At 45.7% G+C, this 26,435-nt stretch overlaps 1 protein-coding gene and 1 long non-coding RNA gene across 4 annotated transcripts in view; one reads left to right on the forward strand and one right to left on the reverse strand.

The window, feature by feature from the left end:
• Positions 1–26,435, reverse strand: part of TMEM131L (transmembrane 131 like) — a 169,796-nt gene that overhangs the window by 5,147 nt on the left and 138,214 nt on the right. For all 3 annotated transcript variants that reach the window (XM_047855382.1, XM_047855381.1, XM_047855380.1), the window contains exons 27-31: positions 17,941–18,065; positions 14,330–14,496; positions 12,952–13,140; positions 8,941–9,019; positions 7,964–8,046 (exon numbers count right to left, since the gene is read on the reverse strand). In XM_047855382.1, the coding sequence (XP_047711338.1) occupies positions 7,964–8,046; positions 8,941–9,019; positions 12,952–13,140; positions 14,330–14,496; positions 17,941–18,065 (643 nt within the window). The remainder of the gene's footprint in view (positions 1–7,963; positions 8,047–8,940; positions 9,020–12,951; positions 13,141–14,329; positions 14,497–17,940; positions 18,066–26,435) is intronic.
• On the forward strand, positions 486–26,209 carry LOC125163514 (uncharacterized). The gene is made up of 3 exons (XR_007151485.1): positions 486–498; positions 9,221–9,227; positions 26,110–26,209. It is a non-coding gene; the product is annotated as an uncharacterized LOC125163514 (long non-coding RNA).

Genomic DNA, 26,435 nt, shown 5'->3' on the forward strand with positions numbered 1-26,435 from the left:
ATGTGCTTTAACCTTCACTTCGGACGGTATAGGACTGTCTCCTGACCTGGATTATAAGATGACTGTAATAATTCAACAAGTATTTGAGGGCCTGCTCTCTGTAAGGCCCCATTTTAGATGTCAAGGACACAGCAGTGGACAAGTTTACATTCAAGTAGACAGAGACAAACGAAAAAGGAAGAAGGAGAATATGGCAGGTGGTCTAAGTGCTATGCAGATAAACAGCAATTTTATTTACTTTTAAATGTTTACTTGATTTTGAGAGAGAGCACGAGTGGGGAAGGACAGAGAGAGAGAATCTCAAGCAGGCTCTGTGCTATCAACACAGAGCCTAAAGCAGGGTTCAACCCCACAAACCATGAGATCATGACCTGAGCCAAAATCAAGAGTCAAATGCTTAACCGACTGAGCCACCCAAGGGGCCCCAACAGCAATTTTAAACAGGGTAATGAAAGGCCTCACTAAGGGAATATCTGATGGGTGGAAGATGTGAATAAGGTGAGAAACCAAGGGGGATGGGGGAGGCTCCAGGCAGGGGGAATAGCACTTTCTGTAAAGGCTCCTGGTGAGTTCAGAACAGCAAGGATACTGGTGTGGCCAGCAAGGAGAGTAGTGGGGGATGAGGTCACAGAGATGACTGAGAGCCAGAGAGTGCAGAGTTTGTGGGCTCCCCAATTTAAGGATGGGGGCATTTACTTTGGATGGTATGGGGAGCTGTTAGAAGGTTCTGAGCCTAGAGACTACCAGGAGACAAGTCTCTACCAGTTTCTCACATTTCTGTACATCTTGCAGGCAGAGGCCCTGAACGCCTTTATTCTGGACTACCTTCTCAAGGATGTTTGGTAAGCAAAAGCCATGCAACCTATATACAGCCTCCCTCTGGAGCAAAGGGCAGGTATGCTTACTGCCCATTATAAAACATATGGGTTCCCTAAGCTCAGGGTTCCTTCCTGTAACATAACCCAGTATGCACACAGGTATCCATGTAGGACCCAGGGGAATTGATGCAAACATGGTGATGTTCATGTAGCTGGCTTGGCCTCAGCCCTCTCTCAGCTTTATGTGGAGGAAATGGAGGCTGTCCCTCTGGGGAAATTGTATCTCCCACTCTACTACCTGAAGCAACGCTGCTGGCTCAGTGGGGCCTACAACTCATTGAGGTTCCCCTAAATGCCTGGGTGTGGCTCACTGATGGTCAGACTAAGCTGAAACCGGATAGTGCCCACTGGGCTGCAGCAGCTGTCCGCCCCAGCATCCACTCTGCAGCGTTGAAAATGAATATGGCCCCTCTGGTCAGGCACAGACCCAGGGTGGTTCTCAAAGCCAGCTCTTCTCTTGATAAACTGAGTTGTGCTTTTGCTGACACAAGCTATTGCTAATAGCCTAGCTACTGGTCTGTCACTTGGAAAGCTACTAACTGGCAGATTAAAAGACACTTTGCTTTAGGGATGTGAAATGGGGAAACAAATGTTGGCTTCCAATTTAATCATCTGAGCCACTCAGGTAGGGTATCCTGGGGAAGGTAGCCTGGAATCAAGCTGCACACCCAGACGACCAGGGCTGCTGCCTGTCATATCGGATGTGGGAGCACTTCCAGCATCACAAATGCACAGAGGGAAGAAACCAGTTGTTTAGGATGCAGGACTACCACTGCCAGCCAGACTCATCACAGCTGCCTCGAGCTGGGGTGGGCCACATCATACTGAGCATTGCTGTCACCCACTCCTGGCACATGGACCACGCTGGACCCTGAGCCCCGTCTCCAGGCCATTACTGCTGCCTCCCCACTGCTGACACATTTCTGGTTACAGTGCTGCTGTTCATCCAACCAGCCGGCACAGCCACATCACTGCAGCCCCTGAAAGTAACCTGATCAGGACAGCTATCCCGGACCAAAGCCACTCAGCGGTGGGTCGAGAGTCAAGGCATTTGGTGGTCCTTCTACACTCCCTACCACCCACAGACACCTGGGATGGCTGGGCCTGGAACAGCCTCCTCCAGTTCAACCCAAACAGGTTTCTGACCCTACTTCCTCATCTCCCCTGGTCTACATGCTTATGTAAGGCAGTTTGGTACTGACTGGACCTGTGCCCAGAAAGGGATACTGGCCCTTGGCTGCTTCCTGGGTATGAAACAGGACTAAAGGGGTGTGGGGCAAGCGGGATACAGAGATCTGTTCTGAACATCCACAATTCTGCCCCGACCACTTCTAGACATGTGACACTTGTTTTTTGCCCTACTAGCAACCCTAGGCTGAGCTTGGGGGTAGACACTCTGGTGTCAGTCCAGCCAATAGGGGGCTGAGTGGGTTCACACTTATTTCTGGTCCAGTCACCTGGATTCTCTTGTTAGACTGAGGGGATCCTGGACCATAAGGATACCAATCACGTGGATGGGTACACTGCTCACTGACTCCCCTACATGGCCCATACAGGCCCAAGTGGGGGAACATATGGATCCCTGTAAGTTTCATAAAAAATGCCTTGACCCAGGGCACCTGGGTGGCTCAGTCGGTTAAGCATCCACCTTTGGCTCGGGTCATGATCCCATAGCTCATGGGTTCAAGCCCCACATTGGGCTCTGTGCTGATAATGAGCAGCTTGCTTGGGAGTCTGTCTCTCTCCCTCTGCCCCTCTCTCCCGCTCTCTCTCGCAATAAATAAACATTTAAAAAAATGCCTTGACCCTTCTGGACAAAAGGTGGTACAAGTACGGTTTTGTTGTAAAAAAAAAAAAAAAAAAAAAAAAAAAAGTCACTGTTACAGTTACAGCTCTTGTGATGAGAGACAAGGATTCTATGGTGATGGAGGAGGAAAACCTCAGCACCCGGGGAGGGAGTGCCTTAGGTCTCAGGAGGTGCAGAGCACAGGAGGACATTCATGATCCCTCTTTTAGAATTGCCCTTGGAGTCTTCCTCAGGGAGGAAAATGTCCTGGTACGGCTCTTCCAAACTGTTGTTAGGGCCTTAAATGCGACTGCCGAGTCTGCCAAATTACATCACACAGTTCTGACCTCAACTGGTCACCTTCTCCCTTGACGTTTCCAGGGGATGGACTGGCTCCTGCCCCCTCCGTGCAAAGCACTTGAGCATCTCCGGCTGTCTCCTGCCTTCACTGCCATTATCAGCGCTCAGTCATTTGTGGGATGGATGGATGGACAGATGCCATCAGCTGGTGGCATCCATCAATGGGACAGCCTGGGCTATCTGCATGTAGGCAGAACCTCCACAAAGAAAGACTAGACTCAATTATTCAAAACTGAATTGGGAACCCAAAGGTTTACCGGCCAGTCAGGCCACACTCGAGACACTGCCAACCTGTATTCCCTGAATGATCAGGTCCCATTGCCAGGGCAGGGGGACAAGGGGGGGAAGCGGGGGCGGGGCAGGGGTAGCAACTGTAAATGACACCTTCTTCCCAGGGCAGTGTGTGTACCCCCAGAACGGTACTTCTCGTGCCAGTCACCAGTAGATCACGTAGCTTTCCAATGACTGTGGAGACCTCTCAGATGAGGATGCTCTAGGTTATTCAGGGGACGTCCCTGAAGGATAACTTGCTGTTTATGCACATCCTGTAGGCAGTAATCACTACGAGGGAGCCATCCAATCAGCAAAGATGGTATGAGATTTGTTTCCTAACATTAGCTGAAATGATCAAAGACACCACAACACCAGCTTGGCTCTGGAAGGCGTTCAGGTCAGCGCTAACTCACTGGCCAGGGTGTGGGGGACAGACTCACCCAGACATTTTCCTGTAGGTCAAGTTGCAGGCTATATCATAGTCAAATTAAAAGATGTGGCCTCACCTTCTGTCAGAGTAATTGAGAACTACTTAAGGAGTGATGTATGCATGAGAAAATGGACCAGAAGCCAAGGCTACACAGCAACAAGGGGTGTGTATATTGTTGTGAGACAATTTTCTATGGGTGTCTCGCTTTTCTGTACTTCCTGCAAGAAGGAAGCTAGCTGCCTATGTTCTGACCTACCTTTCCAAGGATGTTTACTAAGCAAAGCCTCAGGAGAGATAAGGTCTCTCTTCGGAGCAAGGGACAAGCTTCTTTTTTTTTTTTTTAAATTCTTTTTTAATGTTTTTATTTATTTCTGAGACAGAGACAGAGCATGAGTGGGGGAGGGGCAGAGAGAGAGGGAGACACAGAATCAGAAGCAGGCTCCAGGCTCTGAGCTGTCAGCACAGAGCCCGATGCAGGGCTCGAACTCACAAACTGTGAGATCATGACCTGAGCCGAAGTCGGTTGCTCAACCAACTGAGCCACCCAGGAGCCCCAAGGGGCAAGCTTCTTTAACATTCAACAAAATAAATACAGTGTTTCCTGACTATTATAAAACACTTGGGGGGCGCCTGGGTGGCGCAGTCGGTTGGGCGTCCGACTTCAGCCAGGTCACGATCTCGCGGTCCGTGAGTTCGAGCCCCGCGTCAGGCTCTGGGCTGATGGCTCAGAGCCTGGAGCCTGTTTCCGATTCTGTGTCTCCCTCTCTCTGCCCCTCCCCCGTTCATGCTCTGTCTCTCTCTGTCCCAAAAATAAATAAACGTTGAAAAAAAAAATTAAAAAAAAAAAAAAAACACTTGGGCTCCCTAAGCTCAGGGTTCCTGTCCTGTAACACACCCAGAGCCCATGCAGGTGGCCACCCGGGCCCACCTGCATCATCCCCATGGGACTGCAGGCCAGGACCTGCCATAAATACATCCATGTGCATGCCATTCATTGTGCTAAACGTCCTCTGTGTCTGACCCAGAAGTCTCCTGTCTTCTGCCAGTATCTATAAAAATGTGGTACACTAATTGGTTAACTTGTAAGTTGGGTAAACTTCTCAGATCTTCCCCAGTTCTGGACAGAGAAAGGCTATGACTTATGTTAACATGGTCACTAAGGCTGCCGTGTTAAAAACAGATGGTAAGGCACTGATGGATGTTAACCAGACTTACTGTGATCATTTTGCAATATACACACATATCAAATCATTACATTGTACACTGTATAAGTCAATTAAACCTCAATTTAAAAAGAGAAAATTAAAAAGAAATTAGATGGCAAGGTGAGAGCAGATGCAGGGAGATCTGTCAGGAAGTTATCGTGACAGCCCAAGAGAGAAACAATGATGGCCTGGACCAGGGTGATTATGGTGGAGGTGAGGAGAAGCAGTAGTCAGATCCTGGTTGGAAGGCAGAAGACGAACAGAAGACAACACATCATGTGTGGGCGACAAGAAAAACAAGTCGAGATTTCTGGCCTGAGCAACAAGAAAGACCAAATGGGAAGGCTGTAAGGTGAGCAGGACTGAGGGAGGCCGAGCACTGGGATACCCGCTGCATCCCCAAGTACAGATGTCAAATGGCAGTTGGCTATAAGACAGTGGTGTTCAGGAGAGAGGCCCAGGCTAAAGGTGCAAATGTGGGAGTCATCAGGGTGGAGGGAGCACTTAGGTTTGCAGATGGATGAGACCACCACAGGACTGTGCACAGAGACAGCACAAGGTGGCATGACAGGTCAGGGGGTACTGAATTGGAAACCCTAAAACTTAAGGGCCGGAGCAGAACATCTAAGGTCTGCAATAGGTCACCATGGAGACGGGAGGACTGAGAAGTGTGGGACTTCACGGCACGGAAACCGCTAGGGCCCCTGCAGACACTGTCTCCGGGAGTGGTGGAGCACAGCCAGTTTCAGAGGAGAAGAGGAGGAAAGGAATCTGATAGCAAGCACAGAATACTCCTCTAAGAAGTTCCCCCAAAGAGAGGCACGACGTAGCTAGAGAAGGGGATCGAGAGAGAGGGTTTGGGCTGTTGGTTTTTTAAAGATGGGAAGTATCACAGCTGATGGAATGACCCCCAGAGAAAACCAGCTGACGGCAGAGGGATGGGCAATGCACTGAAACAAGAGCCTTGGGGAGGAGCACCGCACTGATGATTCAGCAGGTTGAAACAGGAAGGAGCAGAAGATGTTGTGACTGGTGGTGCATGGAGGGGGCAGTGGGAGCGTTCCGAAGGCCTCCAACTGTCTCTTTCCTTCCCAGGGAAACACCAAGCAATATCAGCTAGGAGGACGAGGCAGAAAGCACTGGAAGTATGAGCACAGAGGAGGGAACAGATAAGGGCCCAGAGAGTCGCAGCCATGGGGTCACGTGAAGCGAGGGCCGTGGACGTACAGAGCAGTGGCTGCTGTGTGTGCTTCTGCCCACTGTTCTCCAGCCTCGCTCGCTGGCACTGCAGCCGGCAGAGAAGCCCCAGAACCTGGCAGAACCCTGACTGTGGTTTTGCAAGGTGTCTGCAGTGAAAGGAGGTAGCAACGGAGAGACTGTAACGAGGACGGGGAACTGGGGCTGGGCAAAAAGCAGCTGTGTGAGGAAGGGCAGGGACGGCAGAAGGAGATGGGGCCAGTGCTCTGCAGACAGTCACTGTGAGCAAGATCTAATTCTCTAGTGACTTGAGGATCCAACCAAGGACTATAACAGGTGATTCAAAACTAATTGCAGGGGTGCCTGAGTGGCTCAGTTGGTTAAGCATCTGACTCTTGATTTCGGCTCAAGTCATGATCCCAGGGTTATGGGATCAAGCCTCGCATCATGTTCCACACAGAGCATGGAGCCTGCTTAAGGTTCTCTCTCTGTCTCTCTGTCTCTCTCTCTCTCCTCTGTACCTTCCCCATTCTCTCTCTCTAAAATAAAATAAATAAACAAAAGTAATTGCAGATTATTAACACCAAGAACAAGGTAAAAGGCACTTGAAACATACACACATGCAAAAAAACAGATTAAGACTCTAGACAACATGTAAGTCTCCACCTGACAACACATACAGACAGATACAGACAGAATACCATTTTAAGGCATACCTGTTTGACAGTTTTTATTTTTCCCCATCAACTAAATCTTATCTTGTCTACTACCTTAAAGAAAAAAGGTAGTACCACCTAAATTTTGTCCAAATCTTGCTTCAGCAACATTACTGAATTCAAGAGTTTTTTTTAATTGAAAACACTTATTTTATTGGACTAGTAGTTGGATCCAACTCACAAATAATTTATTTCTACTGACAATGCAACAACAGCAAGTCCAAAATGTATCCAAAGAACAGCACAGAAGCCTATGCTTTCAGAGTCGGCTCCAATGCATAGAGGAGTTTTCAAATCTAGTCTCATTTATATGAGCAAAAGCAAGTACATGCGTTAAAGCTAAATGATGCCACGGGAGTGAACATCAGGTTTATCCTGCCACGGTTCCTGACCCTAATCACGTGGGAAGCAGGCACTAGAAGAAAACAGGAGACACAAGACAAGAGCCAAGAGAGGTAACAAAGAGAACTGGAGAAGAAAAATGAGGGAGACTGGAGTTAACATCCTACAGAGACCCCAGGAAGGAGCAGGGTTTGGTTTTCCCTCCCACTCACATCATTTCCACACCCCTGGGACGCTGTCCTCCCCACCTGGGGGTAGCCTACAGGAGCTCAGCTCCTGGTCTCAGGTCGCGTACAGGGAGCGAGGCTGGTCACTGAGGCTGCGAGGCCAGGTTAAGGGACTTCTAAGACATGGGGAGGCAGGGAGGACAGGGAGAGAGTGGGAAAGGTGGAAGCAGGCTCAGGTGCCGGGACTTGACCCATGGCATGCTGTCCAACCAGAGCTTACCTTTGCTTTCTCTATTTCTCTGTTACCTCAGACAGGCAAAGGTGGACCACACATAGCAGTAGTCCCCTGCAAAGCACCCCGTGCTATACTCGGGCCACAGGGCACCCGTACCCTGGCTCTAAACGAGGGGGCAGCCCAAGTCAGAGACCTCGATGAAGCCAGTCCAGAGGGCAGGTACATTCCCAACGCACGAAAGCCCAGTGACGTGGCTTGAACGAGAGGGCGCTGGGCGAAGCCCCGGCCCCACCCGACCTGCCTGTCTTGGCAAGCTCCCCGACCTGCGGTGTGGAGCACCTGGCTGCTGTCTGCTCCAAGTGTATGTGCCTCACCTTTATCTTCTTCGACACCTGCAGGCCCAGCAGGAAGGCTGGGACAGGGAGGTTCTGCATACTGTGGGACATTATTCACGTTTCTGTGGAGAAAGTGAGAGAATGAGGATCTACTCATTTCTTCTGTACAAGGACATACCAAATTTGTTCACTGAGTTTTTACAGACATTCTTCCCACAAGAAACATAAAATACTAGAGACACAATGGTACACGGCCAGAAAAGGGCTGAGGAACAGTAAATTCCCAAGACCCAGCAGAGCCTTTTTTAAATAAACAAAACAAGTTTAACTAAGGTAGCTAAGGTGAACTGCAGATTCGCCATCAGCCCACCACCAGCCGGCAGCAAGTATTAATCCCTAATTTACTTTCTACCTCTAGCAAAACAGTTCACAGACAGCTTTGTCTCCTATGCTGAGTTTCCTTCTTTACAACCCCACCAATTTAGTTTTAATGACAGCCTCCTGTCCTCTCACTATGTGACCAGCGCCTAAGGAAAGATGATCACGTGCCCACTCTGAAAGCCTCTGCCGGCTGCGTACCCTCCTCTTCTCCCACTCAATAAAAGCCACTTGTTGATTTTGTCCCATGCAGTGGCAAGCATCACACAGAATTGTTACCGTGGGGGTAGCTGCTGGGGTCTTGCAAACTTCCCTAAGTCATGGGAGTCCAGTTTTATTTCAAGTTGTAGCAAAGCGTTGATGACCCCCACCCCTACAACTACTGCAGTTTCTCTGTCTGCTTTCAGGAACGAGACGTGTTCCAATGTGGCTACGTCACTGGGCACCCCAGAGATCATGAAACGTGTTTCCTCGGGAGGATCCTGCCTCCTGAATGATGAGCAAAATTGGACTGTATTTTCCCACATCCTTAAAAAGTTTTCCTATTTTCACCCGCAGAACCAAGTACAAGGAAGAAGCAGTGACAGGAAAAGCAGTACCTACAACACACTGTCAAAGCTAGGAAATTAAAAACTCACGTGGGATTGCAGATGTTATGAGAAAGATTCAAGGAGATGGGAGTTTCTGAAGGAAAGTCATTTTGGGAAACATTGTCTCCTGCATAAAAACAAAAACATTATCATTATGTTTTACACATGTAATTCAACTGTATTATGTATTAAAGAGCAGATGGCTAATACCTCCAACCCCTAATGAGCAAGTTCTCACTTTAAAATGATTTTCACATTCAGTAATTTTATTTTATTCTTTTAAATTATTCCCAACATTTATTTATTTTTGAGAGAGAGACAGAGACAGAGACAGAGTGTGAGTGGGGGAGGGGCAGAGACAGAGGGAGACAGAATTGGAAGCAAGCTCTAGGCTCCGTCTGAGCTGTCAGCACAGAGCCTGATGTGGGGGTCGAACCCATGAACCGTGAGATCATGACCCGAGCCGAAGTCAGATGCTTAACCGAGTGAGCCACCCAGGCACCCCTCAGTGATTTTATTTTTTAAAAATCTCTATTATAGGGGTGCCTGGGTGGCTCACTCGGTTAAGCATCTGACTTCGGCTCGGGTCATGATCTCACGGTTCATGGGTTCGACCCCCACATCGAACTCTCTGCTGTTAGCACAGAGTCCACTTCAGATCCTCTATCCCCCCCTCTCTCTCTGCCCCTCACCCACTTGCACTCTCTCTCTCAAAAAATAAACATTAAAAAAAATCTCTATTATATTTATCTTCATTGAAAAGTTACTGAAATTCAACACTTAAATTTATGAATTTTCGATTAATGGTGTTTTAATTATGGCAAAAAGCTGAAATCATTAATATCATGTAACTTTCTCATAGGGGTTTTTCTGATAAAAGAAATCTTGCTATATAAATAGATCCCTGCAATTTATAAAAGTAATACATATTTACTGTAAGAAATCTATGAAAATAAACGTAAGTTTAAAGAAGAAAACAGGGGGCTCCTGGGTGGCTCAGTCGGTTGGGCGTCCGACTTTGGCTCAGGTCATGATCTCTCGGTCCGTGAGTTCGAGCCCCGTGTTGGGCTCTGTGCTGACTGCTCAGAGCCTGGAGCCTGTTTCAGATTCTGTGTCTCCCTCTCTCTCTGACCTTCCCCCATTCATGCTCTGTCTCTCCGTGTCTCAAAAATGAATGGAAGGAAGGAAGGAAGGAAGGAAGGAAGGAAGGAAGGAAGGAAGGAAGAAGAAAAACAGAAGTCACCTGCAATTATACTGCCATTCAACATTTAGATACATTTCCTTACAATCTCTTTTATGTGTACGCATACATATAAAATTGGGGTCATGCTTCACATATACGTTGTCCTTATGGTCTTTTACACCATAATTATGCTGGGGACATTTTTCTGACAGTACATAACCCTCAAACAACTTATAAACTACATATTAAGCCACTGTACAGAAACACTATGAATAATTTTTGTCATCTTGCTCTCTCAGCCTTTCCCCCAAGCAAAACTGCATTTCTATTTTTTGTTAGTAAGGACTGATTTTTCAGAATCTTATGTTTGCATCATCAGGCAAACTTTGTCTTCAGTGGTGGATGGAGCTGGGCTTGGTGTAGGCTGTGGAACTCAAGCTTCCTCAGGCCAAACATATCCCGCTATCAAAGCGCGTGTACCTGCCTGCCTTCATCTGAGCCTGTGTGTCTCCATGTGGGCGACAGTGTCTCCTAGAGGGGGGCAGGACTGCTGAGTTTCTTGGGGGTTGAGAAGATCTTATCTTTTTATCCCTAAAGCACACTACACAGTAATAAACACTGCCTATCAGTGATATTAAAATTTTACGGGGGGTCATTAAGAAAGCAGTGTCTCAAAAGGCTCCTGGGGAGGGAGAGGATAATGAAAGAAAGGCTGAGAAATGCAGCTTGAAAATACGCGTGGGTGCTTTCTGTAGGTTTTTATGGTTACTAGGGCCCTGGTCTCTCAGACAAGACCTTCTTTTATAGGTCTCACTGCCGGTGGGAGACAGAGAAGAGAGGACAGCCCGGAGGCTGCTGAAGGGAATGGTCTGTGGCTTGAAGCGACCTGTCTTGGGGGGAGGAGACAGGGTTCGAGCAAACTGGGGTGTGGAACAGGCTGCCAACCTCTCTGTGCCCAGGACCTCAAATCTCAGACTGCATGGGGACACCAGCCCTGGCCCCTCAGGGTTACTTGGGAGCAGTGTGAGTGTGATGGAGAACAAAGGCCTCACAAATGTGAGTTTCTCAATCTCACCCTTACACAAAGACTAAGCTGAAAATAACAGTGAAAAGGAATGAATTCCATCTTTATATAGACACAGAGCTTTAAAATAACATTAAGTGAAAGAAACAAAATGCAGAATGATATACTGAAGTATGATTTCCTTTATGTAAGTTAAAAACAATAATTCTATACTTTGTTGATGGCTATATAAATGTAAGATAAAATATGGACTAAAAGAACATGTACCAAGTTCATGACAGTGGGCAGTGACTCGGGGAGGCCAAAGTGGAAAAGACTATAAAGCACTATTAAAAACAAAAACAAACCCAAGGGTAAAGATAGTGAAAGTAAGAGTAGTTAATTCTGACCTTTCCCAAATCCTCAAATTTCTCAAAAATAAGAGAAGGCCACAATGTTCACAGCATTATTCACAATAGCCAAAACGTAGAAACAACCCGAGTGCCCATCAAAATGAGATATGTGCATGCAACAGAGTATGATTTGGCCTTAAAAAAGAAGGATGGGTGACCCTTGAAGACATTATGCTAAGGGAAATAAGCCAGACACAAAAGGACGACCACTGTATGATTCCACTTAGACACCAGAGTAGTCAAATTCATGGGGACAGGAAGTAGAGGTGAGGCTTCCAGGGACTGCAGGAAGTGAGGAATGGACAGCTGTTGTTTAAAGGTACAGAGTCATGGGGCACCTGGGTGGCTGACTCAAGCATCTGACTTCGGCTCAGGTCATGATGTCACAGTTTGTGAGTTCGAGCCCTGTGTCAGGTTAGCTCAAGCCCAGCTCTGGATGAGCACGAGCCCTGCTTCAGGTAAGACCCACTTCTCTCTCTCTCTCTCTCTCCCCCTCCCTCTGCCCTTCGTGGGATTCTCCCCTCCCCCTCTCTTAGATAGATAGATAGATAGATAGATAGATAGATAGATAGATAGATAAAGGTGCAGAGTCTGTCTGGGGTGATGGAAAAATTTGATGGTGGTGATGGTTACACAATAGGAGTGTACTTAACACCACTGAATGGTACACTTAAAAATGGTAAGTTCTGGGGGCGCCTGGGTGGCTCAGTCAGTTAAGTGGCCAGCTTCAGCTCAGGTCATGATCTTGCGGTTCGTGAGTTCGAGCCCCATGTCAGGCTCTGTGCCTACAGCTTGGAGCCTGGAGTCTGCTTGGATTCTATGTCTCCCTCTCTCTCTGCCCCACCCCCTCTCACACTCTGTGTCTCTCAAAATAAATAAACGTTAAAAAAAATGTAAAAATGGTTAATTCTGTGTTATATATATTTTACCATAATAAAAACTTGCAAGTGAAAAAAGAAATGCAAAAGTTCTTTGAACTGTGTCAAAGATAGACATTAAATGACGGTGATGATGGTGATGATGATGATGATGATTTAGGGAGAGGGAAAGGAAGGAGGAAAGAACAAAAGAGTGAATGAAATCCAAAGCTAAGTAAATACTCCAATCTGCAGTCCCGCATGTACTCCAGGCCCTGGAAAACAGATCCAGGTCTCATACTGGGCTAGGCAGCAGGGCAGGAGGGAGGACAGATGGGACGGAGGGCAGGTGGGAGGGAAGACAGGAGGGAGGGGGAGAGGCAGGGGCAGGAGGGAGGGCAGGAGGCAGGGGCAGGACAGAGGGTAGGTGGGAGGGAGGACAAGAGGGAGGGCAGGTGGCAGGGAGAGCAGGAGGGAGGGAGGGCAGGTGGGAGAGAGGACAGGATGGAGGGCAGGTGGGAGGGAGGGAGGACAGGTGGGAAGGCGGGAGGCAGGGCAGGAGGGAGCGCCGTTCCCAGGGCTGGGTGTACTCCCAAGACTCACCGCCTGGCAGGAAGTGCTGACGGCCCACCGCGGGCTTCTTGTCCCCGTCAGAGCTGCTGCTGCTGCTGCTCCAGCTGCCCCAGCTGCCGCGGCTGGCCCGAACGCCGCCCAAAGAGCTGCCGCAGTCGGAGCTGGAATCTGAGCAAGACTTCTCCACACACTTCTTGCCAGTCTTCTGGTAGTAACCCTCTGCAGGAAGGAAGGGAGAAGTCATATCTCATTCGGACAATTTTCAACTTGATGCCATGTCTACTCAAAGGAGATAAGTGAAGTTATGAAGAAGGCCAGGTTCACGGTCAGGGTCTGCTACCTCTGCACATCTAGCGAGAAGAAAGAAGTTAACTACAACCAATAACGGGACTTTAAGAAACAGTGAGGGATGAGCTGTGTCTACTCTGCCTGCGGGATGGGTGATTACACCTGGCTGGGGCTCAGACTGTCAATACCAAGCATACCCTTGATCTAAAAGTGGTTCTGGAAATAAACACTCTGTGAAGAAAACTGAGCTACTCGATCAGACTGGAAATTTATAGGTAATTTCTCCCTCTCTTTTATGAAGATACCTCCTAAGAGCTTCAACGTACTGGGGCACTGGCTGGCTCAGTCAGTACAGCATGCAATTCTTGGTCTCAGGGTTGTAAGTTCAAGCCCCATGTTGGGTGTAGAAATTACTTAAAAATAAAGTCTAAAAAAAAAAAAAAAAAGAGCTTCAAAGTACTATTTATGTGTGAGTGGAATGAACCCCCAAGAAGACCAAAAGGCAACACATGTGTCAAGGGAATGAATGAGAGGACAGAGAAAGAAACTCCCGAAATCTGCCAGCCATGTGCATCGAGGACATGGACGTGTGTCTGGGAACACGGTGTTGGCAGACAGGACTACAACTCCCCCACACCATCCCCCAACACGTGCAGTCAACTTCAGTGGCCCTGGAGCCTCCTGCTACCCCATAGTCTAGCTCGGACCTAGCTGTGGGTGCCCTCTACCTCTCACTCCCAGAGGCGCTGCCGGGAAGTTCTTGGGAGGGACGGCAGCCTGGCTCTGCAGGAACTTCCTGGCTTGGGTGTGTGAGAAGAACACAGTTCTCACCTGGCTGTCCCCAGAGGGAGCAACCACCGTTCCTTCAGCACTGCGCAGGAGGACAGATGAGAATGGCCAGATTTTAGGGAGGACGGGACAACACTCGAGGCCTGCCTGGGTTCAAAAGAATCTCAGGTTTACAGTGTCATCCTGACAGCTTTCCATTCAGGTGTCAATAACCTAAGTTGCCTCTGAAGCGATAACCTCATCAAGGTGCCATTTCTTTACAGTGACTACTTCCTGGAGGAACCAAAAATCCCAGCAGAAGCACTGCTCATAGCTCAACAAAGTCACACACCTGCCTCTTCCTGTGCAGCAGGTAAACTGCTCCCAATGCCAGCATCTGTCTTACAAATTTCCCCCGGGTTTTCCTGTATACACCAGTTTCGGACATTGATGTCACTGCTCAGCTCAGGCCTTTCAAATGCATTGCACACAAGTTTTAATTCACTCTGTTCAGAAGGCCTAGAAGAACCACAAACAAACAAACAAACAAAAAAATCACATCCACATGTTATCATCCAACCATCCTTGCTTTCCATGAGACTTACCAGAGGTGAAAATGAACCTGGGACAACCCAAGACCTCTGCTCTTCGTGTTTTGGGGGAGAAGACACTGAGTAAGGGAGTGGTATCAAAAAGACAAAAGATTTTTGCTGTTTTAGAACTACAATCAATCTGGAGCTCATTTAATCTACTCTATACTTCACAATGAGAGGAATAAAACTCCACAAAGTTAAATAAGTGATGGAGTCCCTCTGTCACCTCATAAGTGGCAGGTCCAGGTCCAGAACCCAGGACTCTTGGCTTTAGTGACAGGTATGATTCTTAATAGATGAACCTGCTGCCTGGTGTCTGGGGGAAGGTACTGAGCGTTCATTTATATCTCTTCTCATCCATTCATTTATTGAGTGACTACCATGTGCCATGTATTGTTAGGAAAGTTGTGCTTACAAAGCATAAAGTTCTTTCCCCAGGGAGCTCACAGTCCAATGATAACACCTCTCTACTAGACCGTGAACTGGGGGAAAGAACTGTAATGGTTTTGTAAATGGCAAAATAGAAATGGGTAGAGGACGCCACAGGAGTCCACAGATGGCTATTCACATCGTCTAACTGCAGTACCTCACGTCAGGTTTGTAGGATGGCAGTTAAGAAGACAAAATATGTGAGCTACAGCACATGATTTCATTGGTTTCTGACCGCTCAAAGTAAAGACTATAACAGAAGAAGCAAGAGCCAAGGAAACAGACAATCCAACAAGCACACACTTCTCTTTTTGTAAGTTTACCCATTTATTTTGAGAGTAATCAAAATAGGTGAGGGCCCCCCAGCTACTTCTTAAGTATCATATTCTCAAAACATTCTGATTAGTTACAAGCTACTGGAAAGTTCTATTTTAAAATTTTGTTTCTTGGGGCGCCTGGGTGGCTCAGTCGGTTAAGTGTCCGACTTCAGCTCAGGTCATGATCTCATGGTCCGTGAGGTCGAGCCCCGCGTCGGGCTCTGTGCTGACAGCTCAGAGCTTGGAGCCCGTTTCAGATTCTGTGTCTCCCTCTCTCTCTGCCCCTCCCCTGTTCATGCTCTGCCTCTCTCTGTCTCAAAAATAAATAAACGTTAAAAAAAAAATTTAAAGTTTTGTTTCTTTAGCATGTCAGAAATATCCTTGTAGAAATATAATGCTTAATTGGTGAAATTCCACTCGAATTTTGTATCTTCCTGTATTTTCACATCAGGAAAATATAATACTTTAGAGTGACCTAAGTCAATCAACTTTTTATGAAAATACATGTAAAAAGAATAAAAGGGGGGGGGGCGCCAGGGTGGCTCAGTTGGTTAAGAATCCAACTTTTGAGGGGCGCCTGGGTGGCACAGTCGGTTAAGCATCCAACTTCAGCCAGGTCACGATCTCGCGGTCAGTGAGTTCGAGCCCCGCGTCGGGCTCTGGGCTGACGGCTCAGAGCCTGGAGCTTGTTTCCGATTCTGTGTCTCCCTCTCTCTCTGCCCCTCCCCCATTCATGCTCTGTCTCTCTCTGTCCCAAAAATAAATAAATGTTGAAAAAAAAATTAAAAAAAAAAGAATCCAACTTTTGATTTGGCTCAGGTCATGATCTCATAAGATGGATCTGCATAAGATGGAGCCCCTTGTCGGGCTCTGACCTGACAGCACAGAGCTTGCTTGGGATTATTTTCTCTCTCTCTCTCCCTGCCCCTACCCCGCCTCAAGATAAGTAAATAAAACATTAAAAAAAAACAAAAGATATAACTTTCCTTTCCACAAGATACCACACTGCAGCTTTTAAATAATTTAGCCTAAATAAAATGGTAATTGCTAATCAACAATTAGTATTTAGTATTAACAACGAACTAGCAGTGAGTCTATGCTTTTTTCCTATTTGCACTTTGCTGTTTGCTCTGAGTGAGCCAGGGACGTTGGAGCTGCCTGACCTTTCCCCAGCAGAGTGTAAACAAGAAGGGCGGGGGGCGGGGGGGGGGGGTTGCTGCAATGCTGAATCACAGGCTCCAGACAGCAACCACCTAAGCGACCCAGCGACAGACACTGCAAGCAGCACCATATGTGCCCCCCACCCTCCCGTGCCAGGGTCCTTGCCTCAGTGTGGGCTGTGCTGCCAGAGTCCCCTTCCAACAACAAACAGAACTGCAGCATGGTGGAGCCCCTTCCCCAGGAAGATTTGGAGCCACTAGAGAACAATCTGGCAGAAACACATTTAAATACCTAGCTGAGCTCATAAGAAAGAAATTCCCAGATGCCTGAACTCAGAAGAAGAAAAAGCCAGAGTGGTGAGGATGTACTCAGGAGGAAAAAGGCTTTAAAGCCCAGGGGGGTAGGTTTTAATTCCTCTCAAAGACAGTTATACAAGAGTCAGGGAGCTGGAACTATTCCTAAATAAAACTGGGGTCCTGGGAAGGGGGTATTGTCAGTGCAAGGGACACCTGAAAGGCTCCATCCATGGACTTAGGGAGGAAAAGGCAGGAGAAAGTGTCTCTACTAGAGGCTCTGGGCTTGTGCATATGTTGGGTGTTTAGATGTCTAAACCAAGAAATCAAAATTCAGAAACTATACCACCAGGTAGATTTGAAGTCAGAATGTACGTACATACTAGTGACCCCTTGAAAAAACAAACCAACCAACCTCAAGCTGAGAAATTCACATAATATCAGATTTAGAAAGATATTTCTGAAAAGCCAGAATGTGGGATTCCCACAAACACTATCCAGCGCCTTCATTTTACTGATAAGAAAATGAAAGCTCAGGGATATTAGGTGAGCTACAGAAGCAAGGTTTCCAAACAAGAATATCACACTGCTTGGGTTCCAATTCAGACCCTGCCCCTTACCAATTCTGGGGCTGTAGGCCAAACACAAAATATCTGGGCACCTCACTTACTGATGCTGTAAGAGAACCCAGCTTCTGCAGGACTGAGCCTCAGGTTCCCCGAGTCATGACTGTTCTCTTGTTAAGGGGCAGGGGAATGCAGGACCCCTCGCGGGTGAGAGCGATGCGGGGGTAGGAGGCCTGAGAGCTCCCAGCTGTCTTCTCTGTCACCTGGCCCACAAACACTCCTGCAACTGCATTGCACAGGCAGAATGAAGGGCCGGGCACAGAGGATGCCACGCTTTTTCTTTAAAACCTCCCAGAGCTTTGAGCATTTTATAAAGTAAAAACATGAAAACTATGTTCACTTTAAGGTATTATTTTAGGAAAAGAAATGAAAACATATCCAGGATATGTATTAATTTTAATAACATTTATCTCAAAATACAAACATTGATATCTATTCTCTGTATCCAATAGAACAAAAATAAGATTAAAAGATAATAGCTAAGAATAAAATTATAGATTAAAAAACAGATGAAAATTTTGAAGAGATCGTAAAAATTACACACCTCAAGACCTGAGCAGTACCTCTTTTCTTGTTTTTTCTACACGTTCGATTTTTATTCCAACTCAAGTTTTGTAAATTGCCTTCTTTCTTCTCCTGAAGCTTCTTCCTCCTATAAGGATCTTCTTGCTAAAGAGAAAAAAGAAACCTTAAGTAAAGGTTTAAACTGAAGACCAACTTCATATGAATTCAGAATGTTCCAACATGGGTGAAAACAGAGACATACATTTCTCAATCTCTAGTTTGTTTTCATTTCCCTTCCTTCTCTACCTTCCTCAATCTCTGCAAAAAGAAAAAACAATCATTGCCTATAAAATTCCAAACAGGCTAAAAAGGAAAAACATCTGTTAGCAATTTAGGGTCAGCTTGCTGTTAATCGGCAGCAATAAATTCTCCAGCATTCACCTGTTAATTTGGTATGTGCAATTCGCATGAATTACTACTGAAGAAAAGTCACGTAAAAACTCAACTTAGGAGTAATTTGTGTATTTATGTTCTTATTTGTTTACAGAAAAACTTTAGGAGGACAGCCAAATCTCCACTGAGTGTGCCAAACTAGTTTAAGCTTTTGTAAATAAGGCAAGAATATGCTTGATGTTTTAAATGTGGTTCTGAAAAACTTAATTTAGCATGAAATTCGTATTTTTATATATCTACACATTATGTACGTGTGTGTGTGTGTGTGTGTGTGTGTGTGTATACATATATATATATTTTTTAATTTGGGCCTTTTCCTCTTTTAAATGTTAGGCATAGTCCGTTAAGCCAAGAGAAGGGGGATTCCCCTGCCCCTTAACATTTTGAAGTAGCTCCTGCCTTACAAGTCCTCTAATACTCTATTTCTCTTCCTTCTACCACTCTGCCTCTTTAAAGGTTTTTTTTTTAATGTTTATTTATTTGAGAGAGAGAGAGAGAGAGAGAGCGCACACAAGCAGAGGAGGGGCAGAGAGAGAGAGAGGGAGACACAGAATCCAAAGCAGGCTCCAGGCTCCCAGTTGTCGGCACAGAGCCCAAAGCAGGGCTTGAACTCACGAACCATGAGATCATGACCTGAGCCGAAGTCGGATGCTCAACTGACTGAGCCACCCATGTGCCCCAAACTCTGCCTCTTTACAGCAGAGGCACTGTCAGCAGGTGGGAGAAGGTACAGAGCTCACTAGGGCTTGAAGAATGCATTGTTCCTGGACATCACAGAGGCACATCCCCCAGCTCAGAGAGTCCTCTTCCTACTGACCCTTAGGATTCACCTTTCATACAGAATAAAGACTGCCTCATTTTACCTTCTTTTTTGAGAAGTTTGGTCCAGAAATCAGAGTACGAATCCATGACATTCTAGCATACACCTGACTAATACACATGACTTGGAAGAGGAAAAGCAGAAGGTTTCAAATGCCTACATGTTACATATCTGGGGTATCAAAAGCCTCATGTACCTATTACAGCAAGAGGCTTACTGCAATAAATACTAGAAATCAAATGAAACTGCAACTGTACATGTGGTAGGATTATGGGATTTGGGGGGTTCTTCTTAATACTCCTTTAGTTTCTCTCCCAATAAGTATGTATTAACTTTTTTCTGAGTCTGCAGGTATCTGAAAAACATGACACGTTAAACACACAAAGCCCTATCTTATAGGATTTTATGCTAACTGCTTAAGTTAGACGCTAAACACATTAATAACATATGATCAGACATTATCCAAAGTTAAACAGTAAATACGTGCCATATTTATTCACATACTATTCCCTGTATATTTCTAACTTTAGGGAGGAAAGTTTTCCTCTCCCCTCCCCTCTCCACTTAAGGGCCAAGAAAGACTTTTCAACACAGCAAGTACTTGAGCCTTTCTGTCCCTCCAGAGTCACATACAAAGAAAGGATCTGTCTCTAAGTGGGGTCAGAGAAAGAGTGAGCTGGTCAGTAGTCACTCTGACACTTGGCTGCCTTTCTGCACTCAATCTGGTTAGATTTGTCATCCTGTGCAAACAAGAGGGACTACAGAGACATGAGACTGGGTGGTCAGAGGCATCGTTATGGTCTCTGAATATAGGCAAGAGTGATTAACGAGAGTGCGGGGCATGCTGGACTCCGGTGAGTGGAATGACAGAGAAGCAGAGTGCATGAGCAAACAGACAGGAACAGAAACAGGGTGTGGACAAGAGAGGGAAAAGACTGAGGACATACTGAGGAATGAAAAACCAATGAATGGACTTGCTGTGTGTGTGTGTGTGTGTGTGTGTGTGTGTGTGTGTGTGTGTGTGGCAGGGGCTGGGGGGCGGGGGAGAGGGAGGGAGGAACAATGGGAAGTGAAGAGGAAGGGCTCCAGTCAGGCTTGGAGAACAAGCCAGCACTGGCAGTAGCAGATGGTGGGGGGAGGGGGCCGGGAGAGAAAACCAGAGACCCAGAGCAACAGACTCGTGGAGAAATGAGAGGCAGACTAAAGGCACAATCTGGCTCTTTGCTTTCTGGTAGAGGGTGTCACACATAGAGGGAGGCAGGACCAACCAGGGAACGAGTCCGTGCAGAGTTGCAAGTAAGACCACAACTGTGAGGCCAAACAGCCCAATGTGAATCTCACTCCATGCCTGCAACTGTGATCTTGAGCAAGTTACTTAGCTTCTCTCTGCCTCAGTTTCCTGAATCTTCCTCAAAAGGCTGTTGTGAGGGTTACATTACCTGATACATAGTAAGAATTCTATAGAAGACCCAGCTATTATCACATTATTGAATTATTTGAACTAGTGAAGTTCTCTGATAGCCCTGGTAAGAAGGGACAATTTCATTGATTACAGGGTGGGGAAATAAAAAGATTTCCTAAACTTTAATAAAAGCAAACGAAAAAAATCAAAGAAAAACCACAGATTTCACAATACATTCTTCAAGCTGCTGTATATAAGTAAAAGCAAATAAAAGAGGGAAAGGGCCGATTAAGAAAAAAATCGGATACACTATTTGATAGGCAGAGTCAATACCGTGCTGTATGTTCTTAAAGAAAATAAGAAAAACACATGCAACAGAAAAACGGGCAAAGGACATGAAATAGAAATTTGCAAAAGAAATATAAAAGGCTAAAAACCATGAAGACTTCACCCAAAATACTTAATAATGAAGTATGTTTTTAGGAAAGGCAAATTATAGACCAGCTTGGATCTCATCTTTCCATTTTGGTTTTAAAAACCACGAGTGTATTTACACTGCATGTTTCTGCCTGCAAACACCAGGAGAGGGCTGGGGGGGGGGGGGCAGAGTGCCGTTAACACAGTCTGCCTCTGAGCAGCACAAGTGGAACTGGGCGAGACATTCACTTCTAATTTATTTTAAAAAATGAAAAAGATTTCAGCGGTAGGATTTTGGATGGATGAGTTTTTACTTGTTTTTCGGAATAGGAAAGTGCTGATTTTTCCCTGGTGAGAGATGCAAAGTGAAAGAAAACACAGTCGTTTCCCTATCTCGCTGATCAAGATTTTGCATGACACATGGGGCTGCTGGGGGCAGAGGAAGCCAGCGTTTCCTACACCATCCATGTGAACGTGAATCCACCTTTCTGGAACGCAATCTGGGGCACACATGAGGATACTCTCTAATCCTACTTCTAGAAATCTCTAACAAGGACACAGCAGGTATACAGGGAAGACTTAAGAACAACGTAGCTCATCATAGCGCTATTTACGAAAATAACAAGCTGTAAATTAATGTCCAGTCACAGGGGAATGGTTTAGGATTAGGGGCATAGTTAAATGACAGAATGTTATGTAACCACTGAAAGTTCCCTTTGTTTTGAACGCGAGAAAATTCAGAATTATTAGCATGATTAGCAAACCTACATCTACATAATGATGATGCTGAGGTTTTTAAAAGGTTGTATAAAAAAGAAATAGAATATAGAAAAATGTACAAAGTGGTTCATTTTGGATAGACTTTTCTCCCCGCTGCCCCTTCTTTATGCTTTTGTAACAATCATAAATTCCTTTTCTAAGGGGAAAAAAATCTGCTTGAAAAAATAAACAGCAGGGCTACGGTTAAAATTTAGTTTGTAGCTCTTAAATCTGGGCTTCAACCTTCTTTGCCAATAAATCTACAGGAATGTTCCCCATGTACTATAGACAGATTTATACAATTTTCTAAGCTGCAAAGTTAGGCCCTAAGAATGTATAAGAAAAACAAACATTGAGTGCTGCCCTTGGGAATGTGTTTATTGAGAACGACTTCTCCAAACGAACAATGAAATGGAAAGCACACACTTGCAAGGTTTTAAAGAGATGCTCTGCAAAACAGGGAGTGAGTCATGGAGACAGCAAAACAAATGAGGGACTGTGGTCCCTCAGATCCTCCAGCTGGTGGCATCCTTCCTGTTGAGGGGATTGCCATCATCTTTAGGTGCAGATGTCTCTCTTACACAGGCTCCCAGTCCAGAAAAGGAAGGAGGAGCTTACATGACCCCTGGGACTGTGCACGAGCGAAGTCTGAGCTCCAGGGATAACGAGAAAAAAGAAGAGGCCCAAGCACAGAGGCCTGGGTCTGTCATGGGGGCCAGAGGCTGAGTCTGAAGTGGGGGAATGGCACCCACCTGTGACAGATGGATGCCAGCAGCACCACCACTGAAGCACAGTTCCTCGGGGCCACCTCCTCCTTGTGGCCCTCAGATGGAGGGACCTAGCGTGAGTCCCAGCTCGCAGGCTGTGCAGCCACTGAGTGATCATATCTCAGTGTTGGTTTCAACGTTTTTTTTTTTTGTTTTTTTTGTTTTTTTTGTTTTAATTTATTTTTTGGACAGAGAGAGACAGAGCATGAACGGGGTTGCGGCAGAGAGAGAGGGAGACACAGAATCGGAAACAGGCTCCAGGCTCTGAGCCATCAGCCCAGAGCCTGACGCGGGGCTCGAACTCACGGACCGCGAGATCGCGACCTGGCTGAAGTCGGACGCTCAACCGACTGCGCCACCCAGGCGCCCCTCTCAGTGTTGGTTTCGATGTCACTACAGGGCAACATGGAAGTCTCCAAAGCCCTTATCAGGAGGATGTTACGGTTCAACCCTTACCTTCACCCATTCCCTCCTACCTCAAATTCAATGACTTTATTTCTGCTCCTGAAAGCACAGCCCGTCTTAGTCTTCTGGCCTCGCTTCCAGTACATCTGCTATACCTGCACCCTCAAGCCGTCCACAGCTACACCACCACCCGAGGTTCACACTCAGGCCCCTGCTCTTCCCTCTGTACATACACATCTCGGAGAACTCAGTGTCCTCTTTCAGTTCTAACCTCCACAGGCACAGCTCCCATTCAAGCCCTGGATCCGTATCTCCGGCTGTCACTAACGAACACGGTCATTTCCTTTCTACTTACCCCTTGTCAGTGCTTAGTAAGTGCGCTACTCTAAGCACTTACCACATGAACTCATCTATGCCTCACAATGCTAGGAGGTAGGCAGGCTATTATCATCCTCATTTGTCAGATACGGAAACTGCGATGTTAAGTAACTTGCCCAATGTTATAGAGCAAGTAAGTGACCACCTGGATTCAAACCCAACAAGTCTGACTGCAAAGTCCATGCTCTTAATTTGCAACACTGCTTTGATAAACATAAAAATGAACTCATAAGTCAGAATTCCCCATCTTCTAGTTAGCCAGACTTAAAACCCTGGAGTTACTTTTGCAAGTGATTGTATAAGAGAAGACAGCTCCTCTCCTTTGTGCAATTAGGTGCAGGGAAGTCCTATTAGTTTTTCTTCTAAACTCTTACCTTCTCTTCCTACCCTTCATCCTTGCTCCTGCCCAAACACAGCCTTACATCACACCTCCCAGCAGAGTAACAGCCTCCTTATGAGAAGACAGCTGGTGCCCATCTCTGCTCTCTATAACCCAGCCTCCAAAACATTCAGACTGACCCTCCAAAAATGCATTATCCACACATTCATTCAAGCATTTACTAAACAACTACACTTTATAATCTTTGTAACAGCCATTCTGCCCGTCTTTGTGAAACTGAACTGAAAAATACTCAATTATGACCTTCAAGAAACTCACATCCTATAGGCTATTTTCCACCACCCATCTACATGCCAGTTCAGAAACCTTCCATAGCACTCCATCATTTGCAGCAGGGTCCCCCCCAAACTGGCCACCCTTCAGCCAAATCCTCTGGCCAAACCCTTCAGCCAAAAGAACTTTGTTTGGACAGATGTGCTTTTAAAAATCTGACTCTGAAATTTATTAGCAAGCAACCCACTACTGTCCAATTCTCTATAGGCATCATCGCTTTGATTGCTGTGCTCACCCAGTTCACTATTTGTGCTTCTGGCTGAGGCCTAGGGGATAAAGTCTAAATTTTCAATTGGTATGCAAAGGCCTTTCCCATCTGGAAGGTCTCCCACTCTTCCCTCCCATTACTTCCCACTCCTGATTGAGCTTCTTCTCAAAGATGATCTCCTACAGCTCCCAGTTATGCTGTGGGGTTCAGGGGTGCCGCTGCCCACCTTCCCTTCTTTGCCTGTCCACGTTTCTATCTGAAATCCCTTCCACCATGGACTGATTGGGGCACTTGACTACTTAGAAATATCTTGTCCTTCTTTAAATGCTGCAAACTCCCAGTTTGGAATGTCTAGGATATCTTTATTTTGTATCATTTTCATGTTATTTAAATGAAAAACCCATGTTGGTTATGAAGTTTAAGCAAAAACAGAAGAATATAGAGAAGGAAAAAAGAATCACCCCAAATCCCACCACCCAGAAATAACCAGAGTCTGCCACTGATTATTTGGCAAGCCTTATTTTTTACTATCTCTCTATGAACCTACATACACAATAGGATGGCAAGACAAGTGACAGGAATGATTCATAATATTGGAACGATGTATTATTTTTAAATAAAAATGTAAAGCTCAGTTTTATTTGAATTTAACAAAGTAACTGAAGTAGAACCCAGGGAACTGCCAATGTTCAAATAATCATTTCTTCTTTATTAATTGTTTAACGTTAAGAAAGATAGTGAAGGACATGTTCATTAAGTTTTCACCCTATGAAGTGCTATGTTCAGTTTTATACAGTATGGACTCTCTACCAAGAAAAATAACATTAAAACTCACTATCACCTACCATTCAATACGATCTCTCATTTTTGCAGACTGTTACCTTTTCGTTTTAAAATATGCAATCTGTTCTGCAATTATAATTGCTAACTGTTTAGTTTTAATTGCGGGTGGAAAATGGACAGAAATCCCAACAACAGACCTTTAACACAGCTTCAGTAGTCCTGGGTCCTTATTTTCACTTCTAGCTTAGTTAGTTAAATTTCATTAACTTCATTTTTTAAGAAAGACTCATGATGAACTCACCTGTGTTTAAGGATGCTGCTGTCTTCGCACTTAAGTGTCAACTTGGCTAGAGTATTCTTGCTCACATTCTCATTCTCTCCAAGATATGGCTCCCTGTGCCCTGGCATGAGATTTTTCTACCAAGTGAGGCAAGCCTGAGCTGGTGTTTCTCCATCTTCTTCACCTCCTTGCACTGTTCTTTAGGCTTTAAGTTCAATAACTATAGCCAGGCTGTGCCTGTGTCCATTGCTATGTGTCAGTTTTTCCTGGTGTACCCAGTGTGCCCTTTTATTCTATAAATTCCATTCTTCCCTTGTATCAGGAAAATTTTCTTCGATTTCATCTCTGAATAAATATGTTTCAGATCTATTTCCTGGGCCATTTACTTAAACACTCATTATTCTTCTGTTGGACTGGTTTTCTCTTTCTTTGCCCCATATCTATCACCATCTTTTCTCTAACTGCTTCCAGCTCTTCAATTTCTTCCCTCACACTCGCTCTCATTATCTTAAAGCCTTTCTCGGGGTCAAATAATCCAAGTTTTGGCTACTGTCTGTGTAACGTCATTTGGGTCTTCACTTCTTCGCTTTATAATATCTCTTTTAACCTCATCCTGGTGTATTGATTTGCCTTTATAAAAGCTCTCATTTTATGGAGTTCATTTTCTATAGTGAGAAGTATGAAAAGTTTTCTTCAGGTCTCTGGATATGTTTTCTTCTACATTAGGATCTTTACCTGTCTTCTGTGTTCTACTCCTTTCATTCGCTTTTACTGTGTGTGTGTTGGGGGGGCGGTATACAGTATGTATCTGCATAGTTAGAATGCTATGTTTCTCCCACTGGGCTTTTACTAATACACAGATAGCTCTGTTCTGAAATAAAGTAGGTAAATTCTCCTAAATACCTTTTCTACCTTTCTCCTTCACCTGTTTGCTTTTGCCTATGAGATATGGGGCTGGGTTCTACTCTCTAGATGCTCTTTGGTAGGCTACACTAGAGAGAAGGGAGAGGGTTTGCCAGGACAGTGTGCAACTATGTTCTCTTTTCTGGGAACCTGTTGCACAAGCGCCCACTTGCTTGAGCTAGACAGGCATCCCTTTCCTGTGGATTTTGGCCTATGCTTCCAACTCAGCAAGAGCAGACCCTAAAATGGATGTTGGGTAACAACTGGAGAAAAGGGACTGGTTCTAC

The sequence above is a fragment of the Prionailurus viverrinus genome, chromosome B1 (assembly GCF_022837055.1).
Source record: "Prionailurus viverrinus isolate Anna chromosome B1, UM_Priviv_1.0, whole genome shotgun sequence".
Lineage (NCBI taxonomy): Eukaryota > Metazoa > Chordata > Mammalia > Carnivora > Felidae > Prionailurus > Prionailurus viverrinus.